At 36.4% G+C, this 15380-nt stretch overlaps 1 protein-coding gene across 5 annotated transcripts in view; it reads left to right on the plus strand.

The window, feature by feature from the left end:
- Positions 1 to 14919, plus strand: part of CDH10 (cadherin 10) — a 167424-nt gene extending 152505 nt beyond the window's left edge. For 4 of the 5 annotated variants that reach the window (XM_038392461.2, XM_043508437.1, XM_038392454.2 and 1 more), the window contains 3 exons: positions 1070 to 1178; positions 3575 to 3826; positions 13896 to 14919. In XM_038392461.2, the coding sequence (XP_038248389.1) occupies positions 1070 to 1178; positions 3575 to 3826; positions 13896 to 14389 (855 nt within the window). In that variant the 3' untranslated portion in view covers positions 14390 to 14919. The remainder of the gene's footprint in view (positions 1 to 1069; positions 1179 to 3574; positions 3827 to 13895) is intronic. The other variant, XM_043508439.1, reaches the window with a different exon arrangement.
- Positions 14920 to 15380: the final 461 nt, after the last annotated feature.

The following is a 15380-nucleotide window of genomic DNA, read 5'->3' on the forward strand; positions in this document are numbered from 1 at the left end:
TGCCTACAACAGACTTTCTTTGGAAGTCTGCAACCCAAGTACTCTGATGCATCAGAAGTTATATCTACCCAGGATCTCAGATCCCAGCTAGGGGTGATAGAGGTGTATGTGTTTTAGCATTTTGAATAGAATGTTTGAGTGTCATGGTAAACAATTTTCCCCTCATAAACTCTTAATTTACATGATTTTCTGTGATGAGAAATGGACAACTGAATTTCATTACAAATTTAGAAGTTTCAAAGTGGTTTCCAATGTGTGGTGTTTGGCACTGAACAGTTTTTGTTTCCCCCATCTTCAACCTTTTTGCCACTGAGTGTAATCAACTTAAAGTTCAGGGGGGTTTCTTTTAATCCCTCTTCCTCTTGCAAATCTTCCTCAGATTTGGAAGAGTTACAATGGCAGAGTCAGTGTTTCATTTTTGCTTTTGTCAGCCTAGCTTTTCCAAAGTTGAAGAAGTGTTGAAAAGTAAGAGTCAGGGGAAAAAAGGAGACAATGATTCTTTTTTTTTTCTTTTTTTTACATTCAATGTGGTGGTGGGGGGGAGGAAATTAAAACATTCACATTATTTTCAGTTTTCAAACATTTAAATGAAATACAAATTTCAGTTTGAACCATAATGAATATTTTTGTTTTGAAATTGAAACATTTTCTTGTGAAAAATTGTGGCCAGTTCTTTGTGTATATTTTAAGTGTATTAATTTAATCTGAATTACTATTATATATAATTGCTAAAAATATACAGAGAAATGTGTAAGGGGCAAAGGTAGGTAGTGGTTCAAAATATTATGGGGAGGTGGTTGTTTTGATTTTATAAACACTGGGTTTAAACTTTGCTTTGCAGTATTTAGAATCCAAACTCTGGACCAATGAGCTAGGTTACTTACTACTTTATTTTTTGTACTTCATCAGGAAAAGCAGCAACATATATGATGAAAGGTACATTTGATCAGTTACCATATTATATAGTATTATTCATACCATAGTTTTTTTTAAAGCTGATACTGTTCCTTGAAGTACCCAGATAACTGTATCACAATGCCTGCTTGTTTTTGTTTTTCCTTGTCTGCAGCTAATACAGACCATAAGTGCAGTAGACAAAGATGACCCACTTGGAGGACAAAAATTTTTCTTCAGTTTAGCTGCTGTTAACCCAAACTTTACAGTTCAAGATAATGAAGGTAAAATATAGAGCTTGCCTATGGTATAAGATTTATCTTTCATTCCAAACATATTACAGGTATATTTCTGAAATGTTTGAACTTGTGTTTGCAAAAGTTAAGACCTGTTAACTGAAAAAAGGACCGGGCCTTCACTGGCTACTGAACCTCATACATATAGCAGACAAAACTAATGTTACTACTGTGGAATTGCCTATAATCTTACTGTGCTTATGATCCTTTCTTCTTCTTGTCCATGGCAACATTTATGGGATTATGATGGAAAATTGGGTATCATCATAGCTTATATTATTAATTGCAACATGCTTGTTGGTGGGGGACAATATGATGGAAATAATTTCCTTTATTTTAAAAGAAGTGTAAAGATTTAAATACTTTACAAACCCAAAATGTAAGCCTATGTTGAAGTAAATCTGGATCAAGATTTCAGTTGCATTTGGTGGCGTTACATGTTTTTAAAACATGGTGATTTTGTCATCTTTTGGTTTGGGGAGTGTTACAAACTGAACCCAGTAGCAATGGATTAGTGGGGAGTAGTTGAGACAGTTGAAGGCTTATGATAAATGCTGTCTGTGACATGGATATAACCACTACATGTAGTCTATAGATACATTTAGTACATCATAACCAAAATATAAATTCACTGAAGTTATATAGAGGACACAGACCTGTAATCATTGGAGGTTTACTTCATCTATACACATTCAAAAACAAATAGCATTGATCTGTTCTCATCATTAAGCCTCTTATCTGGAAAGAAATGAATTAAGGTCACAGAATCTTAGACTCAAAAGAAAAGAAAAATCTTTCTAGGCTTAGTAAGCCTCCACAGCCTCCTGCACCCTGAGACATGACCACTGAGAAAAGTTCCTCTGGCCGATGTATAAACAATGGAGAGTCTGTAACAATTGGTGAAGGGGCAGCAACAGAGAATAACATAACAGGATCTAACATCAAATTATTTTGGGTTGTGGGTCAAACACAGTGTAAAAGAAAGGCTAAATATAATGCCTGATTTTTTGAGGGGGGTTGGGGAAAGGGCAATGAGAGCAGAGGAAGCGTGAGCAAAGGGACTGTGTTCTTAGTCTTCTGTCTTTCCTCCTTTGTATAGCTGAATGAGGCTGATGACTCCAAGTGGATAGCCACCTTGGGTTTCTTTTTGCTCATTTGTCATTTTTTTTTCCTGACTGTTGCCAGGAAAAGCTTTTAGGAGTTTGTCTTTTGTTGGGGAAATGGGACATGACATGAGCACTCATCTGTAGTCTGTTTGGTTTGTGTTAGAATTATGAAATCAGCCAGCAAAAAAGATATGAAACCAGGATGACATCAGATGGGAAGAACTGTAAAGGAACATTCTAGAATGAATACAATGGAATGTTCTTCACTTCTCTCAGCCTTCTAGCTCAAACCAAATGTAATATTTTAATTGAGGATATATCTTGGGGACTAGATCCTGTCTATGCAGATTTCAGAGTAGCAGGCGTGTTAGTCTGTATCCACAAAAAAAGGAGTACGTGTGGCACCTTAGAGACTAACAAATTTATTAGAGCATAAGCTTTCGTGGGCTACAGCCCACTTCATCGGATGCATAGAATGGAACATACAGTAAGAAGATATATATATATATACACCACACATTTACGGATAAGTTGGAAGTTGCCATGCATATAGTGAGAGGCTAATTAGTTAAGATGAGCTATTATGCAGAGGATAGGCTCTAAAAATATATATCTTATCATTTCTAATGATATTCTACACTTTTTGTAGATGGGTTACACTCATTAACTTCAATGGGAAGTCAGCTGGCAGTACAGATAATGTTTATCTATCAGAGATTGACAATGCTGATCAAAGAGAAAACATTTGCCCTTATTTCTTGTTTTTGTATTTTTGTCCTGTATTAGTAGAAAGAGCAGTAGCCCTCCTGGCAGCTCTGACTTGCAGGGAGGCTATTTGCACAGCATTTAATGCTACTGTTTACACTACAGATTAATTACAGCATGGTAAGACTCTGTAGTACTTGACACATACACAGTATCTGGAGTACATTCATATGTCTAAACTGTTTAGGAATCCAGAATTGCATTTTGATTTTCTGAATGCACATGTTAATCCCTCTTCCAATCACATTTCAGCTTGAGATACTGAGGAATACAATGCATTGGACAAAAGCGTGTTGAGCAGAAGAGAGAGGCAAAGCGGCTTTTTGGTCAAGTTTAAATGCCAGTAGAAAAAAGCCTGATCTCAGATGTTAAGGAAGTGCATTTTCCAAAATAACATAGTGAACCAAAAACACCTATAAAAATGTTTGTGTATATTATATATAATATGAATTTTATAGTTATATATATATATATTACTAATGTGTAATATATAATTATTTTTAACTGATATAGATAACACTGCCAGAATTTTGACTAGAAGAAATGGCTTCAGTAGACATGAAATAAGCACCTATTTCCTGCCAGTGGTGATATCAGATAATGACTATCCAATCCAGAGTAGCACTGGCACTCTGACAATTCGAGTGTGCACCTGCGACAACCGGGGGAACATGCAGTCCTGTAATGCTGAGGCCTTGCTCCTTCCTGCTGGCCTGAGCACTGGTGCTCTAATTGCCATTCTCCTTTGCATCATTATACTTCTAGGTAAGTTATAGAAAAATGCATCTTTTCCCAAATGAACTAATACTTCAGAGATATAGAGGCCTAGCCAGTTGCAAGCTACATAGTTTTGAAATATTAGTGATTGTGTTTTGTGATATAAGATTCAAATTTACTGTAAAACAGTGGAAATGGTGTATTCTATGGTGAACTTAGATGTAGTAAAACATTGTTTCTAGATGACTAAGAATGAAAAATCTCAGGTTCTTAAATTGTTTCAACAAATTTCAGTATGCAAATGACAGTACCTATATACTTACAGTGAAGTTGTTCCCTTAAAAAATGGCTAAGAGGGTTGAACTACATAGCAAAGTCAAATCAATGAACTGGGATTTCGGATTTTGGCATTTACTGGCAGAGAATTGTAAAATGTACTTTTAATCAGATAAATGATTTGAGATACTTTTACCCCTTCACCCATGTGAAATCATTATCTATAACACTTTCTAATAGGAAATGTACTAGAAATGGTTGAGAGAGCCAAGCAAACTGATCAATATTTCTCATCTTAAGTTTACGTAGTGATTTATCCTTCTTAGGGAAGCAGTGTTCCTTTCTCTATAAACTGGTGGAGTTTACCCCCTGAAACCAATAGATCTCGTGAGAACTAAATGGAGGCCAGGACACTCCTCAAGTGCTTTGGGATGAAGTAAAGGTGACAATTTCAGTGTGTTCCATGAGAACACACACAAAAAGCCTGGCCCATGACCAGTGTTATTTTATGTAAACTTTATTTACTTTGCCATAGATTGCCTCAAAATACTTAATATGCTTTTTATCATAACATTTCAAATATATCTCTGGTTTGTTGTATTGATAATAGATGTACTTTTTTTAGTTCTCTCATGCACATGAAAAAAAAGCCCAGGGAATATTAAGTTAAGGGCCAAATTTTGCCCTTAACACTGTTAAATCCAGAGTAACTTTCACTGATTCAGTTCAATGTAATAGGTTAGAGCCTGATCCCCTGCTATCATGCCATACATGGAATTTGTTTGTACAGACTCTTAGTCCTCAAATAAGAAAATTACATGTAATGTTATCTTCTATCATGTATTTCATAAGTCTTTCCCTTTCTTATACAGTGAGCTTTAGTGCAATTGAGCCTTTACTGGGCCATAGGAAAAACCTGATTTAATGTGTCTTTAACATTGAGTCATAATTTTGTGTCTTATGAACTGAATAGTAAATTATTCTTTGTAGTGATAGTGCAGTGTTTTAGGAAACCTAAATGTCCTAAATTTTAAATGTGAAGTTTTAGGTCTCCTGTGGAATATAGGGGAGTGAACAAATTTTGGAACAATTGTAAAGGCTCTTGATAGTACTAAAAACCTTAGTCTGCAAGTAGAAATACCTTATGGTAGTTTGATTTATCGGGGTAATTTATGTTACAAATGGGAAAAAAGTTCAGTTGATGCCTTAGTAATAATAAAGGACAGGTATTTTTAGGAACATACAAGATCACCACAGGGCTTTGTCTTATACAAAATTGCCCAATATAATGTTGAAATATTTTTTCAGAAGCCAATTTGGTGAAATGATATAACTAGCTGTGGAGGAGGAGGGAGCTGTCTATTATTTTAAATTAATATCATATGCACCTCAGTTTATCTACTTGATATTATCCTGCCTGATTATATGGAATTATATCAAACTAGGCTGTTAAGGGGAAAACAAAACAATGACAAAGTTAAGTTACCACCAGAAAGAATACCAAGGTCCTTAAGGAACAAGTAGAGGAAGATATTCATTGGGAAATCTGTCTGGCTCCAATTAGGCTAAAAGGTTAAGAGAAAACAGCAGGAAAACATTCTCTCTCTCGGAGATGGAGGCAGCTGGGCTAAGTGGAAACTGCCAAGGAAAGAGTAAAGTTTAGGTGACAAGATGTATACACTCACTTGTTTAAACCCTTCTCCTTGATACTTATGCATCTTTCATTGAATAAGCAATACTTTTTCTTGGGGCTCTCAAGCGATTAACAAAATTAATTGCAATTAATCGCACTATTGAAGAATAACAGAATACAATTTATTTAAATATTTTTGGATGTTTTCTACATTTTCAAATATATTGATTTCAATTACCACACAGAATGCAAAGTGTACAGTGCTCACTTTATAGTATTATTTTTTTACAAATATTTGCACAGTAAAAAACAAAAGAAATTGTTTTTCAATTCACCTAAGAAAGAGATTGCATAACACTTTTATCATGAAAGTTGAACTTAAAAATATAGAATTATTTAAAAAAAAAACCTGCACTCAATAAAACAATGTAAAATTCTAGAATCTACAAGTCCACTCAGTCCTACTTGTTCAGCCAGTCTCTCAGACAAACAAGTTTGTTTACATTTGCAGGAGTGGATAATGGTGCCTGCTTCTTGTTTACAATGTTACCTGAAAGAGACAACTGGTGTTTGCATGGAACTGTCGTAGCCAGCATCACAAGATATATACATGCCAGATTTGCTAAAGATTCATGTGTCCCTTCATGCTTCAACTACCGTTCCAGAGGACATATGTCCATGTCGATGACAGGTTCTGTTAGATAACTATCCAAAGCAGTGAGGACCAATGCAAATTCATTTTAATCATCTGAGTCAGATGCCACCAGCAGACGACTGATTTTCATTTTTGTGGTTCTATTCTGGATTTCCACATCAGAGTGTTGCTTTTGTAAGGCTTCTGAAAGCATGCTCCACACCTCATCCCTCTCAGATTTTGGAAGGCACTTCAGATTCTTAAACTTGGGTTGAGTGCTGCAGCTATTTTTAGAAATCTCACATTGGTACCTTCTTTGCATTTTGTCAAATCTGCAGTGAATGTGTTCTTAAAAACATGCTGGGTCATCATCTGAGACTTCAGTCACAAATTGAATTAACACATTTTTTTTAATTGAGTGTCATCAGCATGAAAGCATGTCCTCTGGAATGGTAGCCAAAGCAGGAAGGGGCATACGAATGTGTAGCATATCTGGCACATAAATACCTTGCAATCCTGGATATAAAAGTGCCATGCCACCACCTGTTCTCACTTTCAGGTGACATTGTAAATAAGAAGCAGGCAGCATTATGTCCTGTAAACATAAACAAACTTGTTTGTCTTAGCAATTGGCTGAACAAGAAGTAGGAATGAGTGGACTGGTAAGCTCTAAAGTTTTACATTGTTTTGGTTATTTTTTGTTATATAACTGCACTCAAAAAAATCTTTATCGTGAAAGTGCAACTTACAAATGAAGAGATTGCATTACAGTACATTTTTGAACTGAATTGAAAAATACTATTTATTTTATCATTTTTACAGTGCAAATATTTGAAATAAAAAATATAAAGTGAGCACTGTATATGTTGTATTTGTGTTGTAATTGAAATTAATATATTTGAAAATGTAGAAAAACATCCAAAAATATTTAATAAAATTCAATTGGCAATCTATTGTTTAAAAGTGTGCTTAATCATGATTGATTGTTTTAAGTTAATCACATGAGTTAACTGCAATTAATTGACATCCCTACTTTTTGTTTGAAGAATCTCTGAGTCACTTTAATGAGCTGACATGCCTCCTAAACAGAAATTTCTTACAGATGCCAAACATCTGTTGGGCCTGTAGTGTTAAAACATTTGAAAAGAGGGGGGCTGCCACTTGCGGAGTGCATTTGAGAGGGCCTGCAAAAGTGGGATTAGGGGTGACCCAGTCAAAGAGGGGCAAGCCGTGAAGTTAGCCACTCTGGGAAAAGTGCCCATGGACAGAATGGAGGATGTGACTCGCCCCTGAATATATGAATAGCCATTTCTTCTCTGAAAAAGAAAGGGTTCATAAGACAGTTCTTGTGTGTTAATGTTTAGATTTCTTTTTGGCAGGGAGATAAACAACATTTCCAGGTTCATTCTATTTCTAATTATATGTAGGAATATGAATGGCCTCTCAACTGATCTGCATTAGGCAGAACACTGAATTTCAGCAGTGGTCTTCATAGAATCATAGAAGCTTATGGCTGAAAGAGACCTCCAGAGGTCATCTAGTCCAACTCCAACTAAATCATCCCAGCCAGGGCTCTCTCAACCCGGGCCTTAAAAACCTTTAAAGATAGAGATTCCACCACCTCCCTAGGTAACCCATTCCAGTTCTTCACCACCCTCCTAGTGAAATAGTTTTTTCCTAATATCCAATCTAGAACTCCCGCACTGCAACTTGAGACCATTGCTTCTTGTTTTGTCATCTGCCACCATTTTGAACAGCCTAGCTCCATCCTCTTTGGAACTCACCTCACTTTTCTCTTCTGCAGACTAAATAAGTCCAGTTCCCTCAGCATCTCCTAATAACTCATGTGCCCCAGTGCCCTAATCATTTTTGTTGCCCTCCGCTGGACTCTCTCCAATTTGTCCACATCCTTTCTGTAGTGGGGGGCCCAAAACTGGATGCAGTACTCCAGATGTGGCCTCACCAGTGCTGAATAGAGGGGAATAGTCACTTCCCTCGATCTGCTGGCAACGCTCCTCCTTATACAGCCCAATATGCCGTTAGCCTTCTTGGCAACAAGGGCACACTGCTGACTCATATCCAACTTCTTGTCCACTATAATCCCCAGGTCCTTTGCTGCAGAACTTCTGTTTAGCCAGTTGGTCCCCAGCCTGTGCAGGGGATTCTTCTTTCCTAAGTGGAGGACTCTGCACTTGTCCTTCTTGAACCTCATCAGATTTCTTTTGACCCAATCCCCCAATTTGTCCAGGTCACTTTGGACCGTATCCCTACCCTCAAGCATATCTACCTCTCCCCCGCAGCTTCGTGTCAGCCGCAAACTTGCTGAGGGTACCATCCATCCCATCATCCAGATTATTAATGAAGATGTTGAACAAAACTGGCCCCAGGACAGATCCCTGGAGCACTCTGCTTGATACCAGCTGCCAACTAGAGATCGAGCCATTGATCACTACCTGTTGAGCCTAACAATCTAGCCAGCTTTCTATCCACCTTATAGTCCATTCATCCAATCCATACTTTTTTTTAACTTGCTGGCAAGAATACTGTAGGAGATCATATCAAAAGCTTTGCTAAAGTCAAGATATAATCATGTCCATTGCTTTCCCCGTATCCACAGAGCCAGTTATCTCATCATAGAAGGCAGTCAGGTTGGTCAGGCATGACTTGCCCTTGGTGAATCCATGTTGATTGTTCCTGATCACCTTCCTCTCCTTCAAGTGCTTCAAAATGGATTTCTTGAGGACCTTCTCCATGAATTTTCCAGGGACTGAGGTGAGGAAGACCAGTCTGTAGTTCCCCAGATTCTCCTTCTTCCCTTTCTAAAGAAGGGCATTATATTTGCCTTTTTCCAATGGTCCAGGACCTCCCCTGATCACCATGAGTTTTCAAAGATAATGGCTCTGCAATCACATCAGCCAACTCCCTCAGCACCTTTGGATGCATTAGATCTGTACTTGTGCATGTTCAGCTTTTCTAAATAGTCCTTAACCTGTTCTTTCACCACTGAGGGCTGCTCACCTCCTCCCCAAACTGTGCTGCCCAGTGCAGCAGTCTGGGAGCTGACCTTGTCAAGTTTAAAGTTTCTCTGCTCTGCATTTGTTTTCATTATGATTTCTAACTCCTCCCCACACGGGTACCTAGTCAGGAGTCAGAAATTAATGTATATTGTAACTCAGAAAAATAACATTTTTTCCTCAACAAATCAGCTCCCTGAATTCATAGTCAGAGCTGCATATTTTGACTAAAAGAAGTGTTTAGTTTTATTACTATTTAAGCACCTTCAGGTGTTTGAGAGAAGGACTTGGATTATATTCCTCCTTGTGCATTGCCAGCAAGAATGCACTGTCATGTTCCAATCAGTTACACTTGTGCAGACTCCCTGAAGTCACATTGGTTGCATAGGTGTATCTGAGGACACCATGGGCTGCAGTAATGGGTGTTCATATGTGAGAATAAAACAACACAGCTTAGGTCTGATAGGCACACATGAGTTTCCAGGGCTAGCAGGGTTTTTTGGTTATTGTTCATGGTGGTTGTTTTTTAAATAAAATTATATCTTTATAAATAAAAAGATGCTTTATTTGAAACTGCTGTCATGGAAGATGGCAAGCTTGCAATCACATGATGTCATTTTAGACTCACTTTTCAGAGAAGAGCCTCTCATTTATAAGTAACAGAAGCCACCTACGCTCAGGTCTTAGGGTAGGTAACCTGACTTTGCAGGGTTATTACCAATCTGGTGGTGAGGAGAGAAAAGTAGATTAGTTTAGGTGTAGTGTGTGGGTTGCAGTCCAGGACCTGTGAAAAGAGCAGCTGTCGCAGGTTGTTCACTAAATTTAGATTCAGATGGATCGGTGCATTAGCATAGCTTTAAATTTACAGACTTGTTTTAAGATTCAAGTTGGTGTCTAGGCCCAGCACTACCTGCTAATTATTGCTGAAATGGGGCAGGAGGGAAGGAATTAGTCGGGTCCCAACAAGGCAGGAAAAAGATTGATGATGTTAGTCTGTATGATAATCAAGGAAATAATTTTAAATACTTAACATTTTAATAAGACTTTATATTATGTTGCTAGGGTTGTTCTCTATTTATTGGTATCATTTTCATTTGAAATATGTGTAATTTTGTGTGGCACAGTACAAAAGCTGTTAGAGTTTAGTGTCAGAAATACTGTTACTTGCAGCACCAATCCTGATCCTGAAAGAAATTAATGTAGTCCTGTGATTAACTTTGAAATAAGGTCATATCAGTAAACAAACATGCTTACTGATATGACCTTATTTCATAGTTGACACAAAGAAACTATTAATGAATTGTAGTTTGGGATTCTCTTCAGTATGACCATGCAAATTGCATATGTGCATGGTTTCTGGAGTGTCTCACAACTGAGAGTGCCTATCTCAGGGTAGACACCCAAAGCTGCTTGTGCTATAATTAGATTTCACCAAACCATTTAAAAAGGTGAACTCCTGGATCACTATGCCAGTCTTACCATGGAGTCACAGACAGACTTTCTAGTCTATCTTGCCACCCAGACAAATTGAATTTGTGATAAAAGGTCAAACAAAAAAAAATCACAGCAGGTTGCTCCCTGTCCTCAGAGACAAGTCAGTTACCTCAGATCAATTGGTACTCTAGATCTTTCACCAAAGATAACACTGGTAGCCAATTCTATAGTAAATAATCAAAGGAAAAGAGAGTTATTAAAACCTTTGAGCAGGTAAAATATATGTATGCATGAGTCACAATTTGTAATTCCAAATGGTGGCAGTGATGTAATAAACTACTAGTTTCTCAAAAGTCTTTTCAGGGTACCCAGATTACCTCTGGGGATCTCCACTTTGCATCTGGCATACTTACCTGTAAGAATTCAAACCATCCAGAGATGAAGGATCTTTCCTTAAATCCATACTTATAGCTTCTTCTCATAGAAAACAAGCTGACAGAATCACTACCTACTTGGGATTTTTCTTTGATGATGAAGAGTGAGGAATGTATTTTGAGTTTTTGTTCACTGATTACAACACACAATGACCCCTTGCTTTGAAATTAGCACTTTTCTTTTAAAGTTCTTCATATGCATTCTGCAAGGCTTCTCCCTTGTTTGATGGGTTATTTAGTTATAGGGATATACACAATGTAAAATGTTTGCTAGTACATTATAATGGGATACAGAAAAGTGAAAACAATGCCGGTAACATCCAACTTGTTTTCATGCAGTTTCAACACCAAATACACTCTTATGCAATCACTTTGATCTATACACAACCGAATTGACCTGGGGCTTTGACATGAGCTGGCACCTGGTCTGCCACCATCACACATGGGATCAAATCTACTAGTTTTATTCAAGTCATATTGGGATTACAATTGTAATTTCTCAGCACACATCACAGAAGGAGATTATCTTTTAGAATTAGGATTCTAATCTTTAGTTGGGAAGCTGCATTGTTATCCCAGTGGGTAAATTTCCCCATTTAAAAGTCTATTTTCTACAAGACATTTTGAAATAAACAATTTCCAGAAGTTCAGTTTTTGAAAACAAAAATAATTGAGTATTGTTAGATTTCTTTTTCCATTTTTTCCCTCACTTGAAAAGGAGGTGGACAACCCATACACTTTCTGATGGTATTAAAGTTAATATCAGAAAGGGTATATGTGTGTAGCTCTTCTATGCTCTTCCAGTTCATGAAAGCATTAAAGTATAAAATGAAAGTGTTATTTTCATATTACTTTGAATTTGAAAGTGTTTTTCCAACTGTAAATATTTAGAGAATGTTTCCACCAGCCTGTTTTTCCAATGAAAAAGAGGGAGGGAAAAACCCAGAAAATACCCAAATCACAATGGAATATATATATTTTGTTTTCTAAAAACAAAAAGAAAAAAAATAATTTTATTTTGAAATGCTGATTCAAAACAACTTATTTTTTCCAATCATAAAATTAATCTTTTTCATCAAAAATACATTTTTCCTGGAGGGGGGGGAGAAAGTGTAGAGGAAGAGACACTTTCTGATTGGGGAGAAAAAAAAGTAATTGAACTAGCTTTACTTATTTGGTGGCTCAGTGTTTCATACATGGAAGCCTGTAGTCAACTAAAGTATGAATACTGCAGTTTTGGTCAAGAGGTTTAATCAAATTTCCTAGTCGCTAGGAAATCCCATTTATGAGTTGACTGCAGTCATATTGCTTGTAGCTATTAAAACTGGTTAATTCACAAATACCTTGGTGACTAAGAGTCTGAGCAAAAGCTCACTGAGGTTAATAGTTTTCATATTAGCTGATAGAATTACTTGGTTTCAATGGGCTTTGGATTAGGCCCTAAAAGTTCATCTCACTATGAGTTTTTCTTCTATGTAAAAATGTTGACATTTCCTGAAAGTTTAATAATAAATTTAACATGAAAAGATTTGTTTAAAAAAAAAAAAAAAAACTATTTGTCCTTTGTTAGTTGTTAAGTTCAAAAACTGAGGTAACGTATAATTTAAAAGACCAAACACTAATTTATAATGAACAATTGGCAAACCAATTACAGTATAGACTGAATATTATTCATGTATGCTATTTTGTGAATATCTGCCAAATACACTCATAAAGAAATCAAGCTCAGTTCACACATTATTGGGAAACCAAAAATGGGCTGAATGCCTATTATTCATAACAATTATCAAGGCACGCTAAAAAGTAGTCAGTATCTTTGGACACAAAGTGAAATGAATTCTAAATTAAAAGATTATAGCTTAATTGAAACAATTATACAGCATATCTATATATATATATATGTATAGTATAGTATAGTATAGTATAGTATAGTATAGTATAGTATAGTATAGTATGTGTTCAAGTGAGTGTGTTTTCATAAGGGAGATAGAAACAAGTTAATTTAAATTCCAGGTTCATTAGAAGGGGTTCATTAGAAGGACTTCCTCTTTCTTATTCTAAAAGAATATATGTTCACTACAAACAATAAAAAGTGATATCTATGTCCTCTCTAACTGCAACCAGCCATAAAAAAGCACCACACTATTTATCACACAAAATCACCATTACAATAGAGACATCAATCAGCAATATCTTGATGATCTATTCTCTTCAAGTAGATTCCTGTGCACTAGTTCACAAATGTTTAACTTTATATAAAGTGGTCAGAAACAAGCTGTTTGAACTGGAAGGATACTAAGATTGAATTTTATAATTTTCAAAGTAATATTTAATTAACTGCAACTCAAGAACAGTTTGAGCAGTCTGCTTGAAACTTGCAAAAATATTCTCCCTCATCATCAAAGTAGACCTGGCCATTTTCAGACCAAACCAATGTCCCTATTCAAAGATACAGAAAAGATCTTATTCTGAGTGCATCCTGTCTTAAGCACAAGAGAGGTTTTACACAATACATGGTAAGGTGATCAAAAACCAGGATGGAGTTCTAGCCGTTTCAGGGATTCTTAAGCTTAATTGGTAAAATTTAAGTAAAGTAAAGCTATTGTTTCTGCTGGGCTTGCCACTGAGAAATTGTTAAACTCAGATCTTTAGTTTATGAATCTGCTCTTCTGTTTTTTGTGTTTTTTTTAAGTTATAGTGGTACTATTTGCTGCTCTGAAGAGGCAGCGAAAGAAAGAGCCTCTGATCCTGTCTAAAGAGGACATCAGAGACAACATTGTGAGTTATAATGATGAAGGCGGTGGAGAGGAAGACACTCAAGCCTTTGATATTGGCACACTGAGAAATCCTGCAGCTATTGAAGATAAGAAGCTTCGACGAGATATTATTCCTGAAACATTATTTATACCACGGAGGACTCCTTCAGCACCAGATAATACAGATGTCCGAGATTTCATTAACCAAAGGCTAAAGGAGCACGATATTGATCCCTCCGCACCACCATATGATTCACTTGCAACCTATGCCTACGAAGGAAATGATTCTATAGCTGAATCCCTGAGTTCCTTAGAGTCAGGTACTACTGAAGGAGACCAAAACTATGATTACCTCAGAGAATGGGGCCCTCAATTTAATAAGCTAGCTGAAATGTATGGTGGAGGAGAAAGTGACAAAGACACTTCTTAACCTCCGATAGGGTCAATTTGAGAGGAAGTAACTTTACAGACACCTTCTCCACTCAACAATGTTTAACATTCAGGAAAATTTTCCTGCCACTCAGCACAATGGTTTTCTTTTTAATTTGTTCATTGTCATTCATTCTTTCTAGTAGGATGTCACAGAATATATACAGCATTTTATTTAATCACCTTCCAAGAGCCAAAGCTATGGAAATTCAGTGTTGTCCATTTTAGTAAGTAAAAGTACTTTCAGAAGCTTGAACAGGGTGATATTCCCGTAAGCAACCTCATGTACAAGCCGCTTTTGTTAGGTACATGTCCTACCCTTGCAAGTGCAGCTTTTAAGAAGGCAAAGAAAAAAAGTATGTCCAGTTCTGTACATTAACATTTAAAAAATGTACATGTGGTGTTTAATACGTGTGATATGCAGCTGGTTTAAAAAAATTTGTGCAACTTCATTTCATCAAATTCTATCTGCCAATGTTTTATATTTATATTTTTGTATTTATTTTTAAGAAATAAACCAGTTTTTACAACTATGTTGCCTGTTCTGGGAGATGAATTGTGAATCCCTCCCCTCCAAAATAGCTATCTACACACTCAGGCTGAAGGACAGAATATAATTACTCCTGTAACAGTGCTTACTCCAGCCATTTTTATGCTGTCTATATTTAATCAAGCATTTCCCACCAAAATTTAAAAGTGAATGTGTTCAGAGGGAGAAGATTGGGGTGTCCATTCATTGAATGAGAAAAAAAAACACCAATCTTTCAACTGTGACCAAGAAGGTGGGAAGCAGTAGGACTATGCAAATGCATGAGGACTACTTGGGGCTTCAATACCTCTAGTATAGCTTCTCTTTGCTGGTCCAGAGTCCCATTAAAGCTACTGAGGTTAATTTAACTATAACAGTTAATGTGGAAAAAAATAGTTAAAAAAAGTTACTTCTTTTTTGTTAAGGCACCTTATCTGATTGCAAAGTTATAGTTTATTAGATT

The sequence above is a fragment of the Dermochelys coriacea genome, chromosome 2, assembly GCF_009764565.3.
Source record: "Dermochelys coriacea isolate rDerCor1 chromosome 2, rDerCor1.pri.v4, whole genome shotgun sequence".
NCBI classification, from domain to species: domain Eukaryota; kingdom Metazoa; phylum Chordata; order Testudines; family Dermochelyidae; genus Dermochelys; species Dermochelys coriacea.